Below are 15727 nucleotides of genomic sequence, written 5' to 3'. Positions count from 1 at the left end.
ATAGACACGTCACGTTCACGAATCACGGGCTAGAAGACAGTGGTTATTCACTGGTGATAAGAGTGGCAGCCTTATTGAACGCGTCCACAAACGGTTACGTGGAACCATTATGGACGTATTATAGGAAATTGAAATGATGTAAACAATTATTATATAAATGATTTCTTTTTATTAATCGAGGCGGATGTATTGTAATACACGATAATATGTATATGTAGTATGACGTACGCCTTGTTGTATGTAAGTGTAGCTTTGTAGTTTGTAGTAGTCGTTCTACCCTTTTACGCAAAAATGAAAAATGTCCGAACTATGGTCTGAAAACGGCTCTTATACCACTGATAAGAAATTGGTCGATACCAGTCAAATTTAAATTGCAATAATTACCGAATGTACCTGTTCGAAAATACCTATTAATTAACAATCATTAATTATTTTTATTTATGAGAAACATTTTCATCCTCATCCCTATATTAGCCACATTTTTACTAGCTTCGATCTTTCTTCTATTATTTTGTTTCATTAACTTTTACTAATAATTATTGACAATTATTTACTAAGATTTAGTATGTGATATAGGTACCTAATATTAATTATTTTTAATTTAAATTATAATTTTCAAAATAACTTATGCAATAGGTATCGATTTCAGTAGAGTTTTGATTTTAATAATTATATTTTCTATTGTAATTAATAATTATTAATTATTCAATAACTTAGGACTGAGAACAATAAGAATACTTGGCATTTAAGAATAATAAGAGCTAATTCATTAATTTAATAAAGGTATAATGTAATACATAATACTAGTTAAGTGATACTTAGTTAAAAAAAATGTGCAGCTCACTGTAAACTTACTATAAGATATACATTTTGTGCATAGGTAATTAAAAAGCATTACTCTAACATCTAAAATTTTTCTAGAATTCTAGATGAATTAGTTATAACTTTTGTCAACAGTTATCTCGTCGTATAAGCCTCATGTCAACAATTCTTATATTTATTCAACATAGGTACTTATTGTATTATTTAATATAGATAATAAATAAAAAAAGTTTTTGAGATAGGTATAGTATGTTTTCAATAATAAAATACAAAAAATGTCTTTCTGATTACATGTCAATTATATTATTGACCTCAAATCTGAATCATTATGACCCTGTTAAAGAATATTTGTTAAATATCATGTTAAAATTCAATTTTTTTCCTTTATCATAATACCATTGATTATAGAATAGAATAGTCTATTCTAAAATAAATAATTTTACCAAGTGTCAGTGATTTATTAAAAAAGTAAATTTGGATCTTTAACTAATCCCATAATTTGTTAAAATGATGCTATACCCACATAATATGTTGTCTGTCTTTTAAGCCTATACAAAACATGGTAAATTATGTTCATCAGAATATTCAGAGTACATACTTGTTTTTTTACACAACACAATTAACTTGTTTGACAATATAATGATTGTCATCAACTTATTCTAGTGTTGAATATCTTCAGAATTTTTCTATTTATTTATTTTTTAACTGTTATACAATTAGTTTTTACAATTGGGATAGATCTTGCTATTTAAAATATTATTTTTTTATTATCTCGAAATTTCTGTTTAACATTGTGTTCACAATATTTTTAATATATTGGTTTGCACAAAAAGTAATAAATACTGTAATAGAATACTGTGACTAGATCAATATTCTATAGCACATAATACAGGTATTTAAATATTTTTTCTTTATCATTCCATGCACATTTTTTTTACTAAAATCAAACATAATTTTTTTAAAAGATGGTCAGATATTCTTGATTTCTTGCAATTACAAGACATATGATATCAGATATGACATTAATCATAGAAATTATATTGAAATCAATATTTGATTTTGTTCTAAATATGAGGAATATTTAAATCTATTTAGGTTAATAATTTAGTGTATATTATGGTCTGCAAATTAAATTATTTATAAAACCAAAATAAATACATAATTCAACTCTCTCTTCTTTCAAGTGATTCAATATACATATTTATTTATTTTTAAAGTTCTGCAAGTGAAACTTAAAAATAGCAATTTGATACCTGTTGAAATAAAACTTAATATTGCTAAAGAAAATAATCAATTTAATTAAATATAACAATATCACTTTAATTGCATGTTTAAATGTAAACTATACATAAAAAATATATAAATTTATAATGTTATTTTATAATAATAAAAACAATTTTTTATTTTGATACTATCAAATTTAAATAATAAATACATTAAAAATATAAATTAGCTTTAATAACAACAACACACCAATATTTGATCATAATGAGAATGTTTTATAAGATGGGTCACACTCCATTATAACAATAAACATCCTAATTGATTAATAATATATGGTGTAAAAAAATATAAAGGTAAATGTATACAATAATATGTAATGCAAAGTTAATAAGTGATTCACAATTAATAATTATTCTATACTGGGCCCTTTTAAGAATTTTAGAAACACCAAAGTTTCTTAAGGAACATTGTTGAAATACTAATAAAAAAAAAATCTTACATATAAACCTTAATAGTAGATAAAATCCATTAATTTGATAAATAAAATACATATTTTTGGTTTAATTTATTAGACTTAACAGGAACTATAAAAATATGTTTTTTTGTCCATAAGATAAAAAAGATAAAAATAGAATAAAAACAATTATTTTCTTTCATAATTGGACAGCTCATATTAAGCTTAAATTATTTTTGTTTTCAGATAATAAATATATAAATATTAAATAAATTCAATCATTACAAAAATATTATAAATACTGTTTACAAAAAAAAACAAACTTTAAATGTTATTATGTTATCCTTTGGCATTGGCCGCTACTGGTCTTGATCTCTGTACCAGTCTTTTACGTAAGGATTCTGTGGGTGCATGTTGGGTAGGCCTCAATAATTGTCGGAAATCAAACCCTTCTGGTAGTCTATTAATGTCTGGAGGAGTTAATCTTTGAAAATAAATAAGGAAAAAATTATTATTTTTTTTTTATATAAATATTATTATTTATGTGTTATTCACTTCTTGCTATCATATATTGTTAACTTACCTTAATGGTGAGACCCATTTTGGTTTATTTACTGGTTGGATGTTATTTGTTTTTGCAGTTATTGAGCTCATTCTAAAATAAAATGTAATTCAAGTATAAAAAGTCAACAAATTAAATTACTTGATGATCATTTTACCTGTTTTCAGAATCAAATTTACAATAATTTTCATTCACAAGTTTTTTGATGGCATTATGTACTAAACCCTTCTGTAAAAAAAAGACAATTGTTTAATTATAAAATTAATAATATTAGATATCACAAAAATTAGTAATGTACAGTAAATAAAAACCTAATGAATATTTTTTAAATTTATTATACTGCAGTCAGACAGTAAAGGGAAATAAAATCAATTAAAAGTGTAAAATAAATATTACAATAGTTATCAAAATTATTTACTGGAAATTGAACAAAAAATAATTATTTTATGAAATACATTCAGGTGTTCAAGATACTCTTATAGTATCTCTACTTCTCTACAAAGGTGTAATAATTATTAGATAATATAATTTTGAAATATATAATATAGATACTAGTATACTAGATATGTATACAAGTTATAAAATTGAATATAACATTAACTAAGTGAAAATGAAATTGAAAAGGTACTATTCAACATAGAATTATTAATTTTTATAGTAAATATATGAGAAATTGATACTTCCAATATTACTCTATAGTCTATACTCTATATTAGACTTCAATAGAAATAATGAAATAACTAATATTAAAGAACTTTATGAGTATTAAGGTTCAAACATATATAATTAAAAACCACTGCACATTTATATACTTCTAAGGATTTCAAATTTCTATCCAAATGTGAAACACTCACAATAAAATAAGTTTAATATTACCTTAATAACGTCTATTAGAATAAAAATTAGATGTGATCAGCATTCTATAGTTTCCAAGTTAAACTAATAAATAATAGTTTAAAATAATTTTTGAAACAAAAGAATAACAAACGTGAGAAAATTAACACAATAATATAAAAAATTCAAACTTCTAAAATAAATAATAAAAACAACATTTTGGGTTTGATTAGTATAGTAAAATATTTAATGATATGAATAAAAACATAAAGATATGGCATTCCTATTTTCACTAAATATATAATTTTAGGCCAATATAATAGAGAAAAAACAATAATTTTATTTGCACATAAGCTTATGAGCAGTAAAAAAAACTAACAATTTAAAAGAAAAAAAGGAAGTAATAATACTAATTAAGTTAACTTACAGCCTTTCATACAATGTCCCATCCGTATGTTTAATATAATATCAATGCATATTTCATAGACTTATACATCTATTAGGTTTTCAAAGTTTAAAATTGAAACCTCTCTTTCAAACATACATTTACATTAACCCTTTATATTATGGGTAAACCAATTATCACCTTAATTATCATATTATTTTAAGTCCTATACAAATAGCCAATACAATTTTTATTTGTTTGTTATGACTTATGAATAACTTGAAGTCTACTTTTCTAATTGCGCACATACTACATGCATGAAATGCATCTAATGGAATTATCAAATTGTACAAGTGCGTACCTGACCAGTTGTATTAAAGTCTTTCAAATCGTTCAAACAAATAGAAATGTTTGTTTTCTTAATGAACTTGTAGAATTCTTTGTTGCAAGCGTGAACCTTATATTATTAGTCACGACATATTACAAAATAATATATAATAACCATAATAAATTTAACAATAAATACTTACATTTTTCGAAAAATCAATCAAATGCTTTTCTCTTTCTACTTTTTGTTGCACTTTACACGGCAACACCTTGACACCATTTTGCTAAAAACACATCAAGAGTAGTGTAACTACTAACTAATTTCAATATTTGCACTACTCACTTGGATATAGGTTTTTTTGTTTTCTGCCACAATAACAGGGCTAACTTTATTTTGATTTTTAATTATTGGACTATCATTTTCTTTGGGTTCTTGTCTGTATATTGGGGCTACTTCGCCAACAGGTATTTCTCCTTTTGACTTTTTTTTCTTTTGTCGTGCAAGCCATCCTCTAGTATGCTTTTGTAATGTTAATGCTCCCCATGACATTTGTTTAGCCAACAAAGCTTCCCTATAATGCTTCATTGCTAGCCATCGTCGAACACAACTCTGTACAAATATTATGTGACGTAGCTAAGGATAACAAACAACAGTATACATTAATACATTAGGAAAATGAAAGATATCAAAATAATATGTATTATGCCTTACTTGTTTTTCATGTAATTTAGTTAGGTGTTCAATATGGTAATACTTTAAGAATACTTTTGTTTTTCCAATTGCCCAGCCATCTAATTTTAGCTTAACCAACAAGTGTTTACAATTATCTCTAGTTGGAGGGACTTTTTCGTACAATCGGAATCCTAAAATTGCATACCTATAAATTGAAAATGAATTACAAGTAGATATCATTTTTATTATTTACAATCATTACATTGCAATGATTAAAATTAGTTTGAAGATCATAATTTACCTGCTTATAAAATCTTTAAATAGTAACCTATGCGAGTATCCATTTCGTCTTATTCTAATTGTTTCCATGACTCCACTGCAGCGTAATTGAGCAACAACTTTAAGAGGATCAAACTGCTTTGGTTGCCGTTGATCATTTGGTTTGATACAACGAACAAATCTAGGCAAACTTACACCTGAATTATTACAACCCATACGATGTAACAGTTCAGCTAATGAATGTCTAAAATATGTTGCTGCAGTTTGTTGTCCTCGAGATTGTGAAGCGAGTCCAACTAACCCCGTAGATGAGTCCTGAAATTAAATTAATATTATTTATCTACTTCAAATTGCTACAAATTGTGAAAGTAAAATTTAAATATTATTACTTGAGAATAAAGATTGCCAGTTTTAGTAACTGGACTTTGGAATAATGCTCGAACAGTTTTGTTGTTGGATTTTCTTAAGACCTGAATAGCCTCTATAGCTAAAAGGTGCCTATTCTTTTCTAGCATTCCCGATGCTTGGTAAGTAACATTGCCAGCAAAATGTTTCACTTCAAATTGTAAAGCATTTGATTTTGGCCTTACATAGTAATTACATTTAATGTTGCAATGGAATTTTTCTATAAACAAAAACAATGTCATAATGTTTACAAGTTAAATTTGACTGTTTTTGACATTTTAAAACTTACCAACTAGTGAACGATCTGTTGCTCTAGGAAAACGGCTTTCCTCGTCAAGTAATGCCAGTAGGCCCATTGGTCTACTTACAAGCATATCTAATACAGGTCTGTTGTCACAAAAACCAACATGTTGAACTGGGACACCCTCTGATTCGTATTCCTAATAATAATATATATATATGGTGTTATTCTACTGGAAATTATAATAATATTTTAACATTATTTTACTTACAGCTTGTTCCAAAGCAAAAACATGCTGGTTAAAAAAATATTGAAGCTGCTCATTAGCAATATTTATACAAAGTTGTTCAAAGGAATTGTATGTAAAATTTTCAAAACCGAAAATATCAAGTATTCCTATCACATTGTATTCCTCTCTGAAATATAAAATAAAATATTTATCTATCCATCTATTGAACATTTATTATTTAATATTTACTAGTAAATTCTATTACCTGGTATTATAAAAAGACAATAAGCTATTGATTGAGTTAACCAACCAATCAAATAATCGACTGTACAAAGCCCGAGCAATTGCATCTCTTGTAGCTACAGCTTCTGATACAGAATTATTTCTTTGAATAATTTCACCTCTTGTAACTACACTGTTAACACTCAAACATTCTAATAGATCCGAACTTTCAATGTCTAACAAACATGAGGCTAAATAAAGATACATAAGTATGTAATTCATAAATAATTTTATTATAAAATTTAAAAAATATAATTACTTCTATGAATTGGTGTTAAATCAATAACAGTACTCTTATTGTCTGTATTGTTGTCAGTGATGATTTCTCCAAATTCTATATCACCCAAGTGCAAGATAGCTGCTAAAATGCAGTATATAGAATTTACTTCTTCATCCTTGAAACCAACTTGTTCAAAAGCATTTTTCAGTTGAGCAAACTTATCTACATTATTCTAAAACAAAACATACATAATAATAAAATGTATACTTATATAAAATACTGAATCAGGTAAACTAATAAGCATAAAAAATTCTAACTTGTTTTGTTTTGTTATCTTGACGATCAGATGGAAGATAACTATGCATTTGTCGTAACTCACGATCCAAATGAAACTCTTTGAGTCGTTTATCATGTTCTAGTCCATCGTAAATATAGTAAAAAGCATGGAAATTACTTTCCCTACTGAAAGACAAATAACAAGATGATTTTAAAGCATTATAAATTATAATAAAAATGAAAAATTTACTTTGCTTGTTGAATGACTCTGGATTGTTCTAGTAGGTAAACTGATACTCTCGCCCCTGTTAATTGACCGCTTTTGGTCATGCTCAACTCTAAAAATTTTCCGAATCTTGAAGAATTGTTATTGATTCCTGTTCTTGCATTTCCAAATGCTTCCATAATAGGGTTCATCTGGAGTATTCTTTGCTCTAGATTTCTGTTTGGCGCCTAAGACAAAAATGTATTTTAGAGGATAGTTAACATTTTTTTAAGGATTACATAATAAAAATAAATTTTTTATGCTTTTCCAAGAATCTAGTGAGAAATAAGCACATAAAACACTATACATATTATATAGTATATACATACGGTTCAAATTCTATAGAACATTTGTACTCACTTTGCCAAGGTACACTAGTTGTTTGAGCAATAGGTTACCGGATTCAGTTTTCCCGGCACCGCTTTCACCACTGATCACTATAGATTGATTGGCCTTTTCGTGAAGCATAAACTGATACGCAGAATCGGCAATCGCGAATATGTGCGGTGGATATGCCGCTCTCATTTGATTGCAGTATTTCTTTTGTTCCTGTACAAAACTCATATTATATACTTTTTCCACACTTCATGTCTTCATGATGTTAACTAAGTATATTATTTTGATAACTCACCGCTGATGTGTATAAGGGAAGCGGCGTAAACGGATTTATGGCCAACAGGATGTCTCCGATGTACGTATAAATGAAATTCATCTGATATCTTTTTTTCAGTTGATTGACTATTCTTTCCTATATGCACATATTAAAGAACAAAACATACTTGGTAAGTATTCACAAACATTAGTATAAATGGAGTGAACTAATACATTATACAGAATAGTGAATACTATTCCATATACAATTTAGTATGCTATACCTCTGACAGGCTGTCTAGTGCTGCTAAGTCGTCAACGTAAATGGTAGTGGGAGGATTTTTGCGTTTACTTTTTAATTTACCATGTTTAGTGGTCACATCGGGATGTTTTTGCACCCTACCACTGACTTCTCTCTGATATCGTATTTCAGCTCTGAGTTCTTCACGTACCTGTGGATATATTATATTGAAAAAATATAATATAATATCTACTTATGTCGTTTATGAATGCATAATACAATAATATTAATTGTTACTATTAATTATATGTGCATTATACACTGTATATGTATTCATAATGTTATATATGTTATTAAGAAAACGGTATTAAAATATTAGCATTACATATTTACATTATGAACTAGTTTTAATTTTCAAAATAATTGACAATCTATTAACATATAACTAATAAAATATTAAATAACCCTGTACGTACCCTGTGGATGCATTTAGACCCGTGAATGATGAAAGGGTCGTGTATAAGTATGGTAGTGGTTGGCCGTTGCTCGAAATCTTTGATCAGACATCTAGACACGAAGTGCGTCAATTTGGGCGCATCCGGTCGAGCCGATAACGGCAAGACAGGTGGAGGTTCCCGCGGTATTTGAAATAAAGCCCTCATCGGATGCAATCCACTGAGCGGAGGATCTCCAGTAGCTAATTCTATGGCCGTTATGCCCAACGACCATACATCACATCGACTGTCGTAGGACGAATCCCGTTGTTGTTCACAAGCGATCACCTGGAAAATAAATCAAGCAGTTTATTATTATTATACTTTATCCACGCTGTTCATTCTCTCGAAACATAAAAATTTGGAAGATATTTTTTATTAATCGTATTATCTAAACCTGTATTGATTTGGAAACAAAGGTAGGTACTTTGTTGGAATAAAATTAACTCAGAAACGTATTTTGTCTGAAAAATATTTATTGTAGGTAAAGTAAGTATTTCGAAACCTATACCATAAGCCAGTAATAAATATTTCCCAAAAATATTTTTCATTTTTAAACTTATACGACGATTCTAAAAAACTATTATTCGGTGTAATAGTTTCAACAATACATGTTTTTAAAAGAATATTTTTAATAAAATTACGTTTCCGATATAATATATTTCAAATAAAATATAATTCCAAAGTAATGTTATCCAATGAAAATACAGTTCCAACAATATATGCAGTTTCTAATACTATAATTTACTACAAAAATATGGTTCTGAACGAAAACTAACTTTTTATGCACCGGATCAACCCCGAAATCTATAATTCATAAAGCCGAAAATAAATTAATTGTTTTAATATGTAAGTATAATATCTAGAAAAAAATGTTGATTTTACTTTTTAGAGTAATTCTTTTATCGCTAAACACTCATTACTTCAAAATCTACTTAAGTTTTTGTAAATATTATTCTTACTTAATATATACAGTTAAAATAAAACAACATTTTTTAAAAATTATATTTTTGATCGTTTAATTTAAAATTTTTTTTTACTTTTTTGAATGATAATCCATTTTTAATTTCAATTTCATATCCCGAAGCAAAATATTTTTTTGGAGTAATTCGATATATAATAATCGGAATTCGAACGAATAGTTTTTAAAGTTATAACATACAAGTATTTAAAATTTAGGTTAGTGGAGTAGCAATCCAATATTAGTATTAGTTATAAGTTATAAGTTATAACTCATAAACCACTCGTCCGGATTTTTAATTTTTATAGAATCAATGTACTAAAAATAAACTGTTTCTTAATAAAGAATTAAAAATGTATGATGTCATACAATACTCGTAAAATAAAAAATTTAAAACAATAATGTTTTATTTTGATTGTAAATTATGTTAGAAAAATACTTTTTAACTCGTTATTATTTTTTGAAATAGGTAATGAGTATTATTTGATTAAAAAATCACGCTATATACAATTTTAAATATTATAATTTATAACCAGTAACCACTATAATAATAGTCAAAATGAAAATAGTAAAATTACATTTTGCGGTTGAGTTAAATAATAAAAGAAAGGTATATAGTAACATTTATATGAAATAATGATGTTATAAAACAGTTTTATGATATTATTGATTATGTTAATAGAACCTATGGTGTTATTTTTATAAGAAATTTTAAGGTATATAACATAATATATACTGTATTATATATGATCAATAATCACAATTTAAAATTTAAAAAAACTGTTAATTATACTATTATAACATTAATAATAAATAGTAAACATGTTTATTGTTTATAAAGAAATAGTTGTGCATAAAAGTGAAATTCTACTACAAATTATTAGTTTGACACGACTACGACGATCTCTTCTAATCAAGTTTATATAATATTCAATATTATAATTAGTAATTACCACCATTGAATTTGCTAATAATTATACAACAGCGTTTAAAAAAAAAAAACTGGATAACGATATGTTTATACTATAGACTATAATTTTACAAATTTCCACTAAACTAATATTAAAATTAATTAATAAGAAGTAAAATGTTGTATGGCTATACCGATAGTGTTAATAAATATTCAAATAATCCTTACAAAAACATTGCTTTCTTATTTCTCTTTTCATCATTAACTCGCTTGCCACATATATAATTCAGCGAACATTTTACTTTTTTTTTTTTATCTAAATTTACAAATATAAATTACATAAAATATAATCTTTTGCATCAAACATGTATTGTTAATTTATAAAAATACTTACTAAAATACATTTAATAATGAATACTAAAAAATAATTTTTTATGGATTTTTTTGTTTAAAGAACATTGTTTTCTTATAATTTTATGCAAAAAGACTAAAAATTAAATATTATTATAACGAAAAAATCTGCATATAGTGTACGGCGAACAAAAGGTATGGGCACAACAAATTAAGAACACTACAATTATTTTATTCATATAATATATACTGCTTTTTATTAAAAATACTTTGCTTTATCCAAGGACAATTCGAAGAAGCAAATCAATTTTTTAAACTAAAAATTTCGGATTGTAACTTGTATACAAGTACATACTGATATATCAATAGAATAAATTGCAAGGTGAGAAGTTAGGTCCTTTATTAGAAGCCCGATATAGACGATACATTCAATAAAACTTATGAGCGATAAATACTCTCAACCGTAAATGATTTAACGACGGAATTACAATATTAAGAGAACATACATTCGTTATGTTGTCTTCGACTTAAACTCTTACAAGTGCGAAGTGCGTAACATATTAATACAGCAAAAAATATAAGTTCACATTTAGCATCGTTAGTTTTACTTTTAGAGTATATTGATCCATTAAAAAAATCAATACATTTACAACACTGTCAGTGATTTTTTAGAAGTGTTCGCTGTTAATTTAAAGTTTTATTTATAAGTCAAATAAAAAAAATATACAAAACGATACAGTCGATATTTGATACAGATACAAATGGAATCTATAAATCCATTATCCATCTATAATCTATTTAATAGTCTATAAATATAATTAATTTAGATGGTCAATTAGAATCAATGTAAAGGTATTAAAAGTTTAATAACAAGCACGAGGTTATTCACCTACATTTAATTCACATTTTAATGATCACTGATCAGTAACGTATGGTATTAATTAACTTTTAATTAATGAAAAAAAACCATCTTACGTTACATATTTTAAAACCGGTCGGTGTACCATTCTACGCAGTGTTTATAAGATCAGATGAGTTTCTCTAAACCATGGGATATTGCGTGCTAATGATGCCTACATTTGACGATAATGAGTTATCGATGAGAATATACTTAAATATGTGTGTAAGTAAGTAAACCGTGACAAGATGAACTTTTTTCTAAATAGTAAATATTTAAACTGCGACAAAAAATAAAGTATGAATCCTAAATAAATGCGATTAAATGTATAATGAATATTATATTATATTATAATATCTAGGTAGTACAAATTAATAAATTATATAGATTCATTCTATGCCTAAATACTATCGGTACTCATATCTGTTACAGTCGAACATTCATTATATTAACACCTAACTAACTATTTCCAATTACACCAACTTATTTAAATATCTGCAGTTACTTCTTTTATAATTATTTATTTTCATATAGGTACCTATTTAAATCGGATGCCTTACATTGGTTTACAAAATTGTAATTTATTTATACATATGGCAATTATTTAACTATATTGAAACTTCATAAATTTGAAAACTGTCGCAGTTTACATTATGACTATTTATAAAAAAGTTAATTTAATCGCAGTCTACTATATTTTCTTCACGGAATATTATTGGTTATGACTGGTACTCATACATGATAATTTCAAGAATTCGGACCAGAAAAAATCACAGATATATGCAACGATAATTTTGTATACATTATTTTACATATCATACATATCAGTCCATCATACATCAAATAATTTTAAATTATAGTTAAACAGTAAATAGTGATGATCAACTAGCAATAAAAAAATAGGCATTATACACATTATAGTTGAAAATTGTAATACTTCTATATTATATATCTATTTCATTAATTTAATTGTCTTCCATAACATAATTTTACTACAAAATGTGTAACTACGATTAGGTCTGGTTATTTTACCATATTAATACAGTGTTTATTTTTTTTATGTAGATACCAAACGTCAGTTTATATGAAGTATATATACCGTTATAGTTTAGATACACACGGAAGAATTCACCAACGGAGTAACAGGCATTATAAAATCGTAGTATTGCGCACACGACCTACCTATTTGCTTTGTGGTAAACGGCCACGAATCTTTTTATTCGATTTTCGAGGGAATTTTGGGTGCTGACAGTAGTTATTCACGGTCGATTATACGGTGGACGCGATATATTGTTATTATTATTATATTTTATTATGTATAATATACTATGCTGTACTTATATTATTATTATTACAATACAAGTATACCTACTATACACATACGCGCATCAGCTACAGCACGCGAAAGCAACGAGCAATTTTCACTCAATTATTTCATCAGATAGTTCCGGGAGAACTTCACTGTAGCCGATATTCAAATTGGACGGCAAACACGCGATATGAATCATGGAGCTATGAAAGAAGTGTTTAATTTTTATACAGCAGCCACGGCAGCGATTAAAAAAAATAAAATGAGTGTCTCTAAGCCGCCGCTGCAATCTGCAGTTCGCCTGCAAGTCATATTTATCTATATACATTATACGTATATACGAATACGATATACTTATACACATAATATAATACCATGAAACGTGTAAACAACAATTGTCGAAAGTAGGCATAAACGGAAACCGGAGAAAAAAAATTTGTTTTAAGTTTTTGTAAATTATGTTTAGTGTATGCGCATATACCGGATAGCCCCGGTGTTACGTATGATGGTGCAGTATCGCTGCACCGGTCTCGTCCCCCGGCCATAGGTATTAATCGCCGGCCAAACTGGTCGTGGAACTTATTATAATATTCTACATAGCGAATGATAAGCTACGACGATACGTATATTATATTATTATATTAAATTTTAATAATAATACATATGCTATACGCTGTTATAAGGTGCTATACTCGTATTAGACATTTGACGTCGCTGCAACAGTCGGAATTCTCGATTAAAACGATCGCATCCGCGAATATGCATATTGTTCGGCCGCGATTGACCCTCTCACCGACGGTCACTTTTTAATAATATATTAGCGGCGACGACAGACGAAAACCCGAAAAATATTAGGAAATTAATTATACCTACAGATTTCTATTTTCTCTCAAAATGTTTTTTTTTTTTTTAGTTTAACATATCTGCTTTATCACTCCTTCGAACAACGAAATAACAATTTACGTAACAACTTGTGCACAGCTATCATCGCAACCCGCTGTATTATTATACAGCTGTGGGCCGCGTACAAATAATCAAAAACGAAAACTTATAAACACAGTACGAATATTATACTAAATAGGTAAGTACTGTATTTTGAGTGTATTATTATCCAAGGCGAGGGGAGTTAGTGAAAACGATGTCGACGACCCAAGCAAAACGCGATGGCCGTGAGTACCAAGTAAAATGGAAAACGAAACGGGTGAGTGCATAGTATATAGATATATAGATTATTATTAAAACAGTTTCTTCATCGCAAGTCGACCAAATAACGACAATAATAATAAAGAACACGCAGGCCACATCGCATCAATGCATATTCATCCCCTCTCGCATTATTGGTCATAAAATCAATATATCTACCTATTTATTTTTATTTAATAACCTTTAAAATTCAAATCTTAGAAAACCATTTTAAAATACTTTAGAAACAGGCTCGTAGACGTAAAACGTATTTAATATTAAAATAAATTATATTGTTTTTTTTTTTTAATTTAAAAGAAATAAAAATATGTTAGTTCATTTTAAATGTCAAAACATAATGTACAAGTATACAATATGCAATTAATACAGGTACAGGTTATTTTTTCTTTTTTTTGTAGAAATAATAAATTATATTATTTTCAAGAAGATATTTATTCACATCGTTAAAAATTTATATTTATATATTACATGATATGAAATACGTCAAACACTAGCGGAATGTACAAAGAAAGATTCTATATTAGTATATCGCAAATTGCAGTTTATTATTTGAACTCCGCATAGAAAAATGACAATTAATATATATTTATATATATTAAAGGGTCATATTCGACTTTCACTATTTATGTCAATTTCAAGAAATCACCGTTCCCTTTTGTAAACATTCAGTGATTATTATTATTGATTGACAATATATTTTGCAAGTACGTATTTGAAAAATTATCATCCAATGCAATTTAGGTATAATTAAGGGATATTTGTTTATTTTTAAATAGAAAACATTAAAAAATCACCTTAACCAGTAACTACAGCCTCTTAATTATAATCGTATTTTACAAAAACCACAAACATTTGTGAAGACAAACATTTAAAATTATTTGACATAAAATAAATATTTTGTTTCATGATTCACCGAAAAAGATAAGAGCTGACTATCGTTATAATAATTTGCTTTTGCTCTTAAAAAATTATTCACAATACTAAAATTATTATTAGATGATCAAATTTGTTACACATCACAATTATTTGTTGTTAAATTAAAAAAAAACTACTATATAAAAAATTACTGACTAGAAAATTAGTTATTTTTTAGAAGAAATTATAACTGTTATTAATTTATATTGATACACAAATACAAACATTATTATACACACAATTTCAGATAATCATCATGATTATACACTCAATTTAAATGTATACAAAAATTTGGAATGGGTTTGTAATCACGTAGTTTGCCAAAAGATAAAATTGATAATGATATACCTAGTATATAATATTACAAATTATGACA

At 26.8% G+C, this 15727-nt stretch overlaps 1 protein-coding gene across 5 annotated transcripts in view; it reads right to left on the bottom strand.

The window, feature by feature from the left end:
* Nucleotides 1-2675: 2675 nt before the first annotated feature.
* LOC114122351 (myosin-IIIb-like) overlaps nt 2676-15727 on the bottom strand; it is a 32516-nt gene continuing 19464 nt past the window's right edge. For 2 of the 5 annotated variants that reach the window (XM_050203234.1, XM_050203239.1), the window contains 19 exons: nt 8787-9092; nt 8354-8521; nt 8110-8226; nt 7839-8027; nt 7464-7666; nt 7255-7399; nt 6977-7169; nt 6701-6908; nt 6478-6622; nt 6255-6405; nt 5950-6185; nt 5583-5875; nt 5321-5486; nt 4952-5242; nt 4812-4892; nt 4643-4738; nt 3220-3290; nt 3084-3155; nt 2676-2984 (listed from right to left, as the gene is read on the bottom strand). In XM_050203234.1, coding sequence (XP_050059191.1) covers nt 2840-2984; nt 3084-3155; nt 3220-3290; nt 4643-4738; nt 4812-4892; nt 4952-5242; nt 5321-5486; nt 5583-5875; nt 5950-6185; nt 6255-6405; nt 6478-6622; nt 6701-6908; nt 6977-7169; nt 7255-7399; nt 7464-7666; nt 7839-8027; nt 8110-8226; nt 8354-8521; nt 8787-9092 — 3276 coding nt within the window. In that variant the 3' untranslated portion in view covers nt 2676-2839. Of the gene's footprint in view, nt 2985-3083; nt 3156-3219; nt 3291-3959; nt 4002-4642; nt 4739-4811; nt 4893-4951; nt 5243-5320; nt 5487-5582; nt 5876-5949; nt 6186-6254; nt 6406-6477; nt 6623-6700; nt 6909-6976; nt 7170-7254; nt 7400-7463; nt 7667-7838; nt 8028-8109; nt 8227-8353; nt 8522-8786; nt 9093-15727 lie in introns of those variants that run through there. The other 3 variants (XM_050203235.1, XM_050203236.1, XM_050203237.1) reach the window with 3 other exon arrangements.

The sequence above is a fragment of the Aphis gossypii genome, chromosome 3 (assembly GCF_020184175.1).
Source record: "Aphis gossypii isolate Hap1 chromosome 3, ASM2018417v2, whole genome shotgun sequence".
NCBI classification, from domain to species: domain Eukaryota; kingdom Metazoa; phylum Arthropoda; class Insecta; order Hemiptera; family Aphididae; genus Aphis; species Aphis gossypii.
This window is presented reverse-complemented; position numbering and strand designations above follow the sequence as displayed.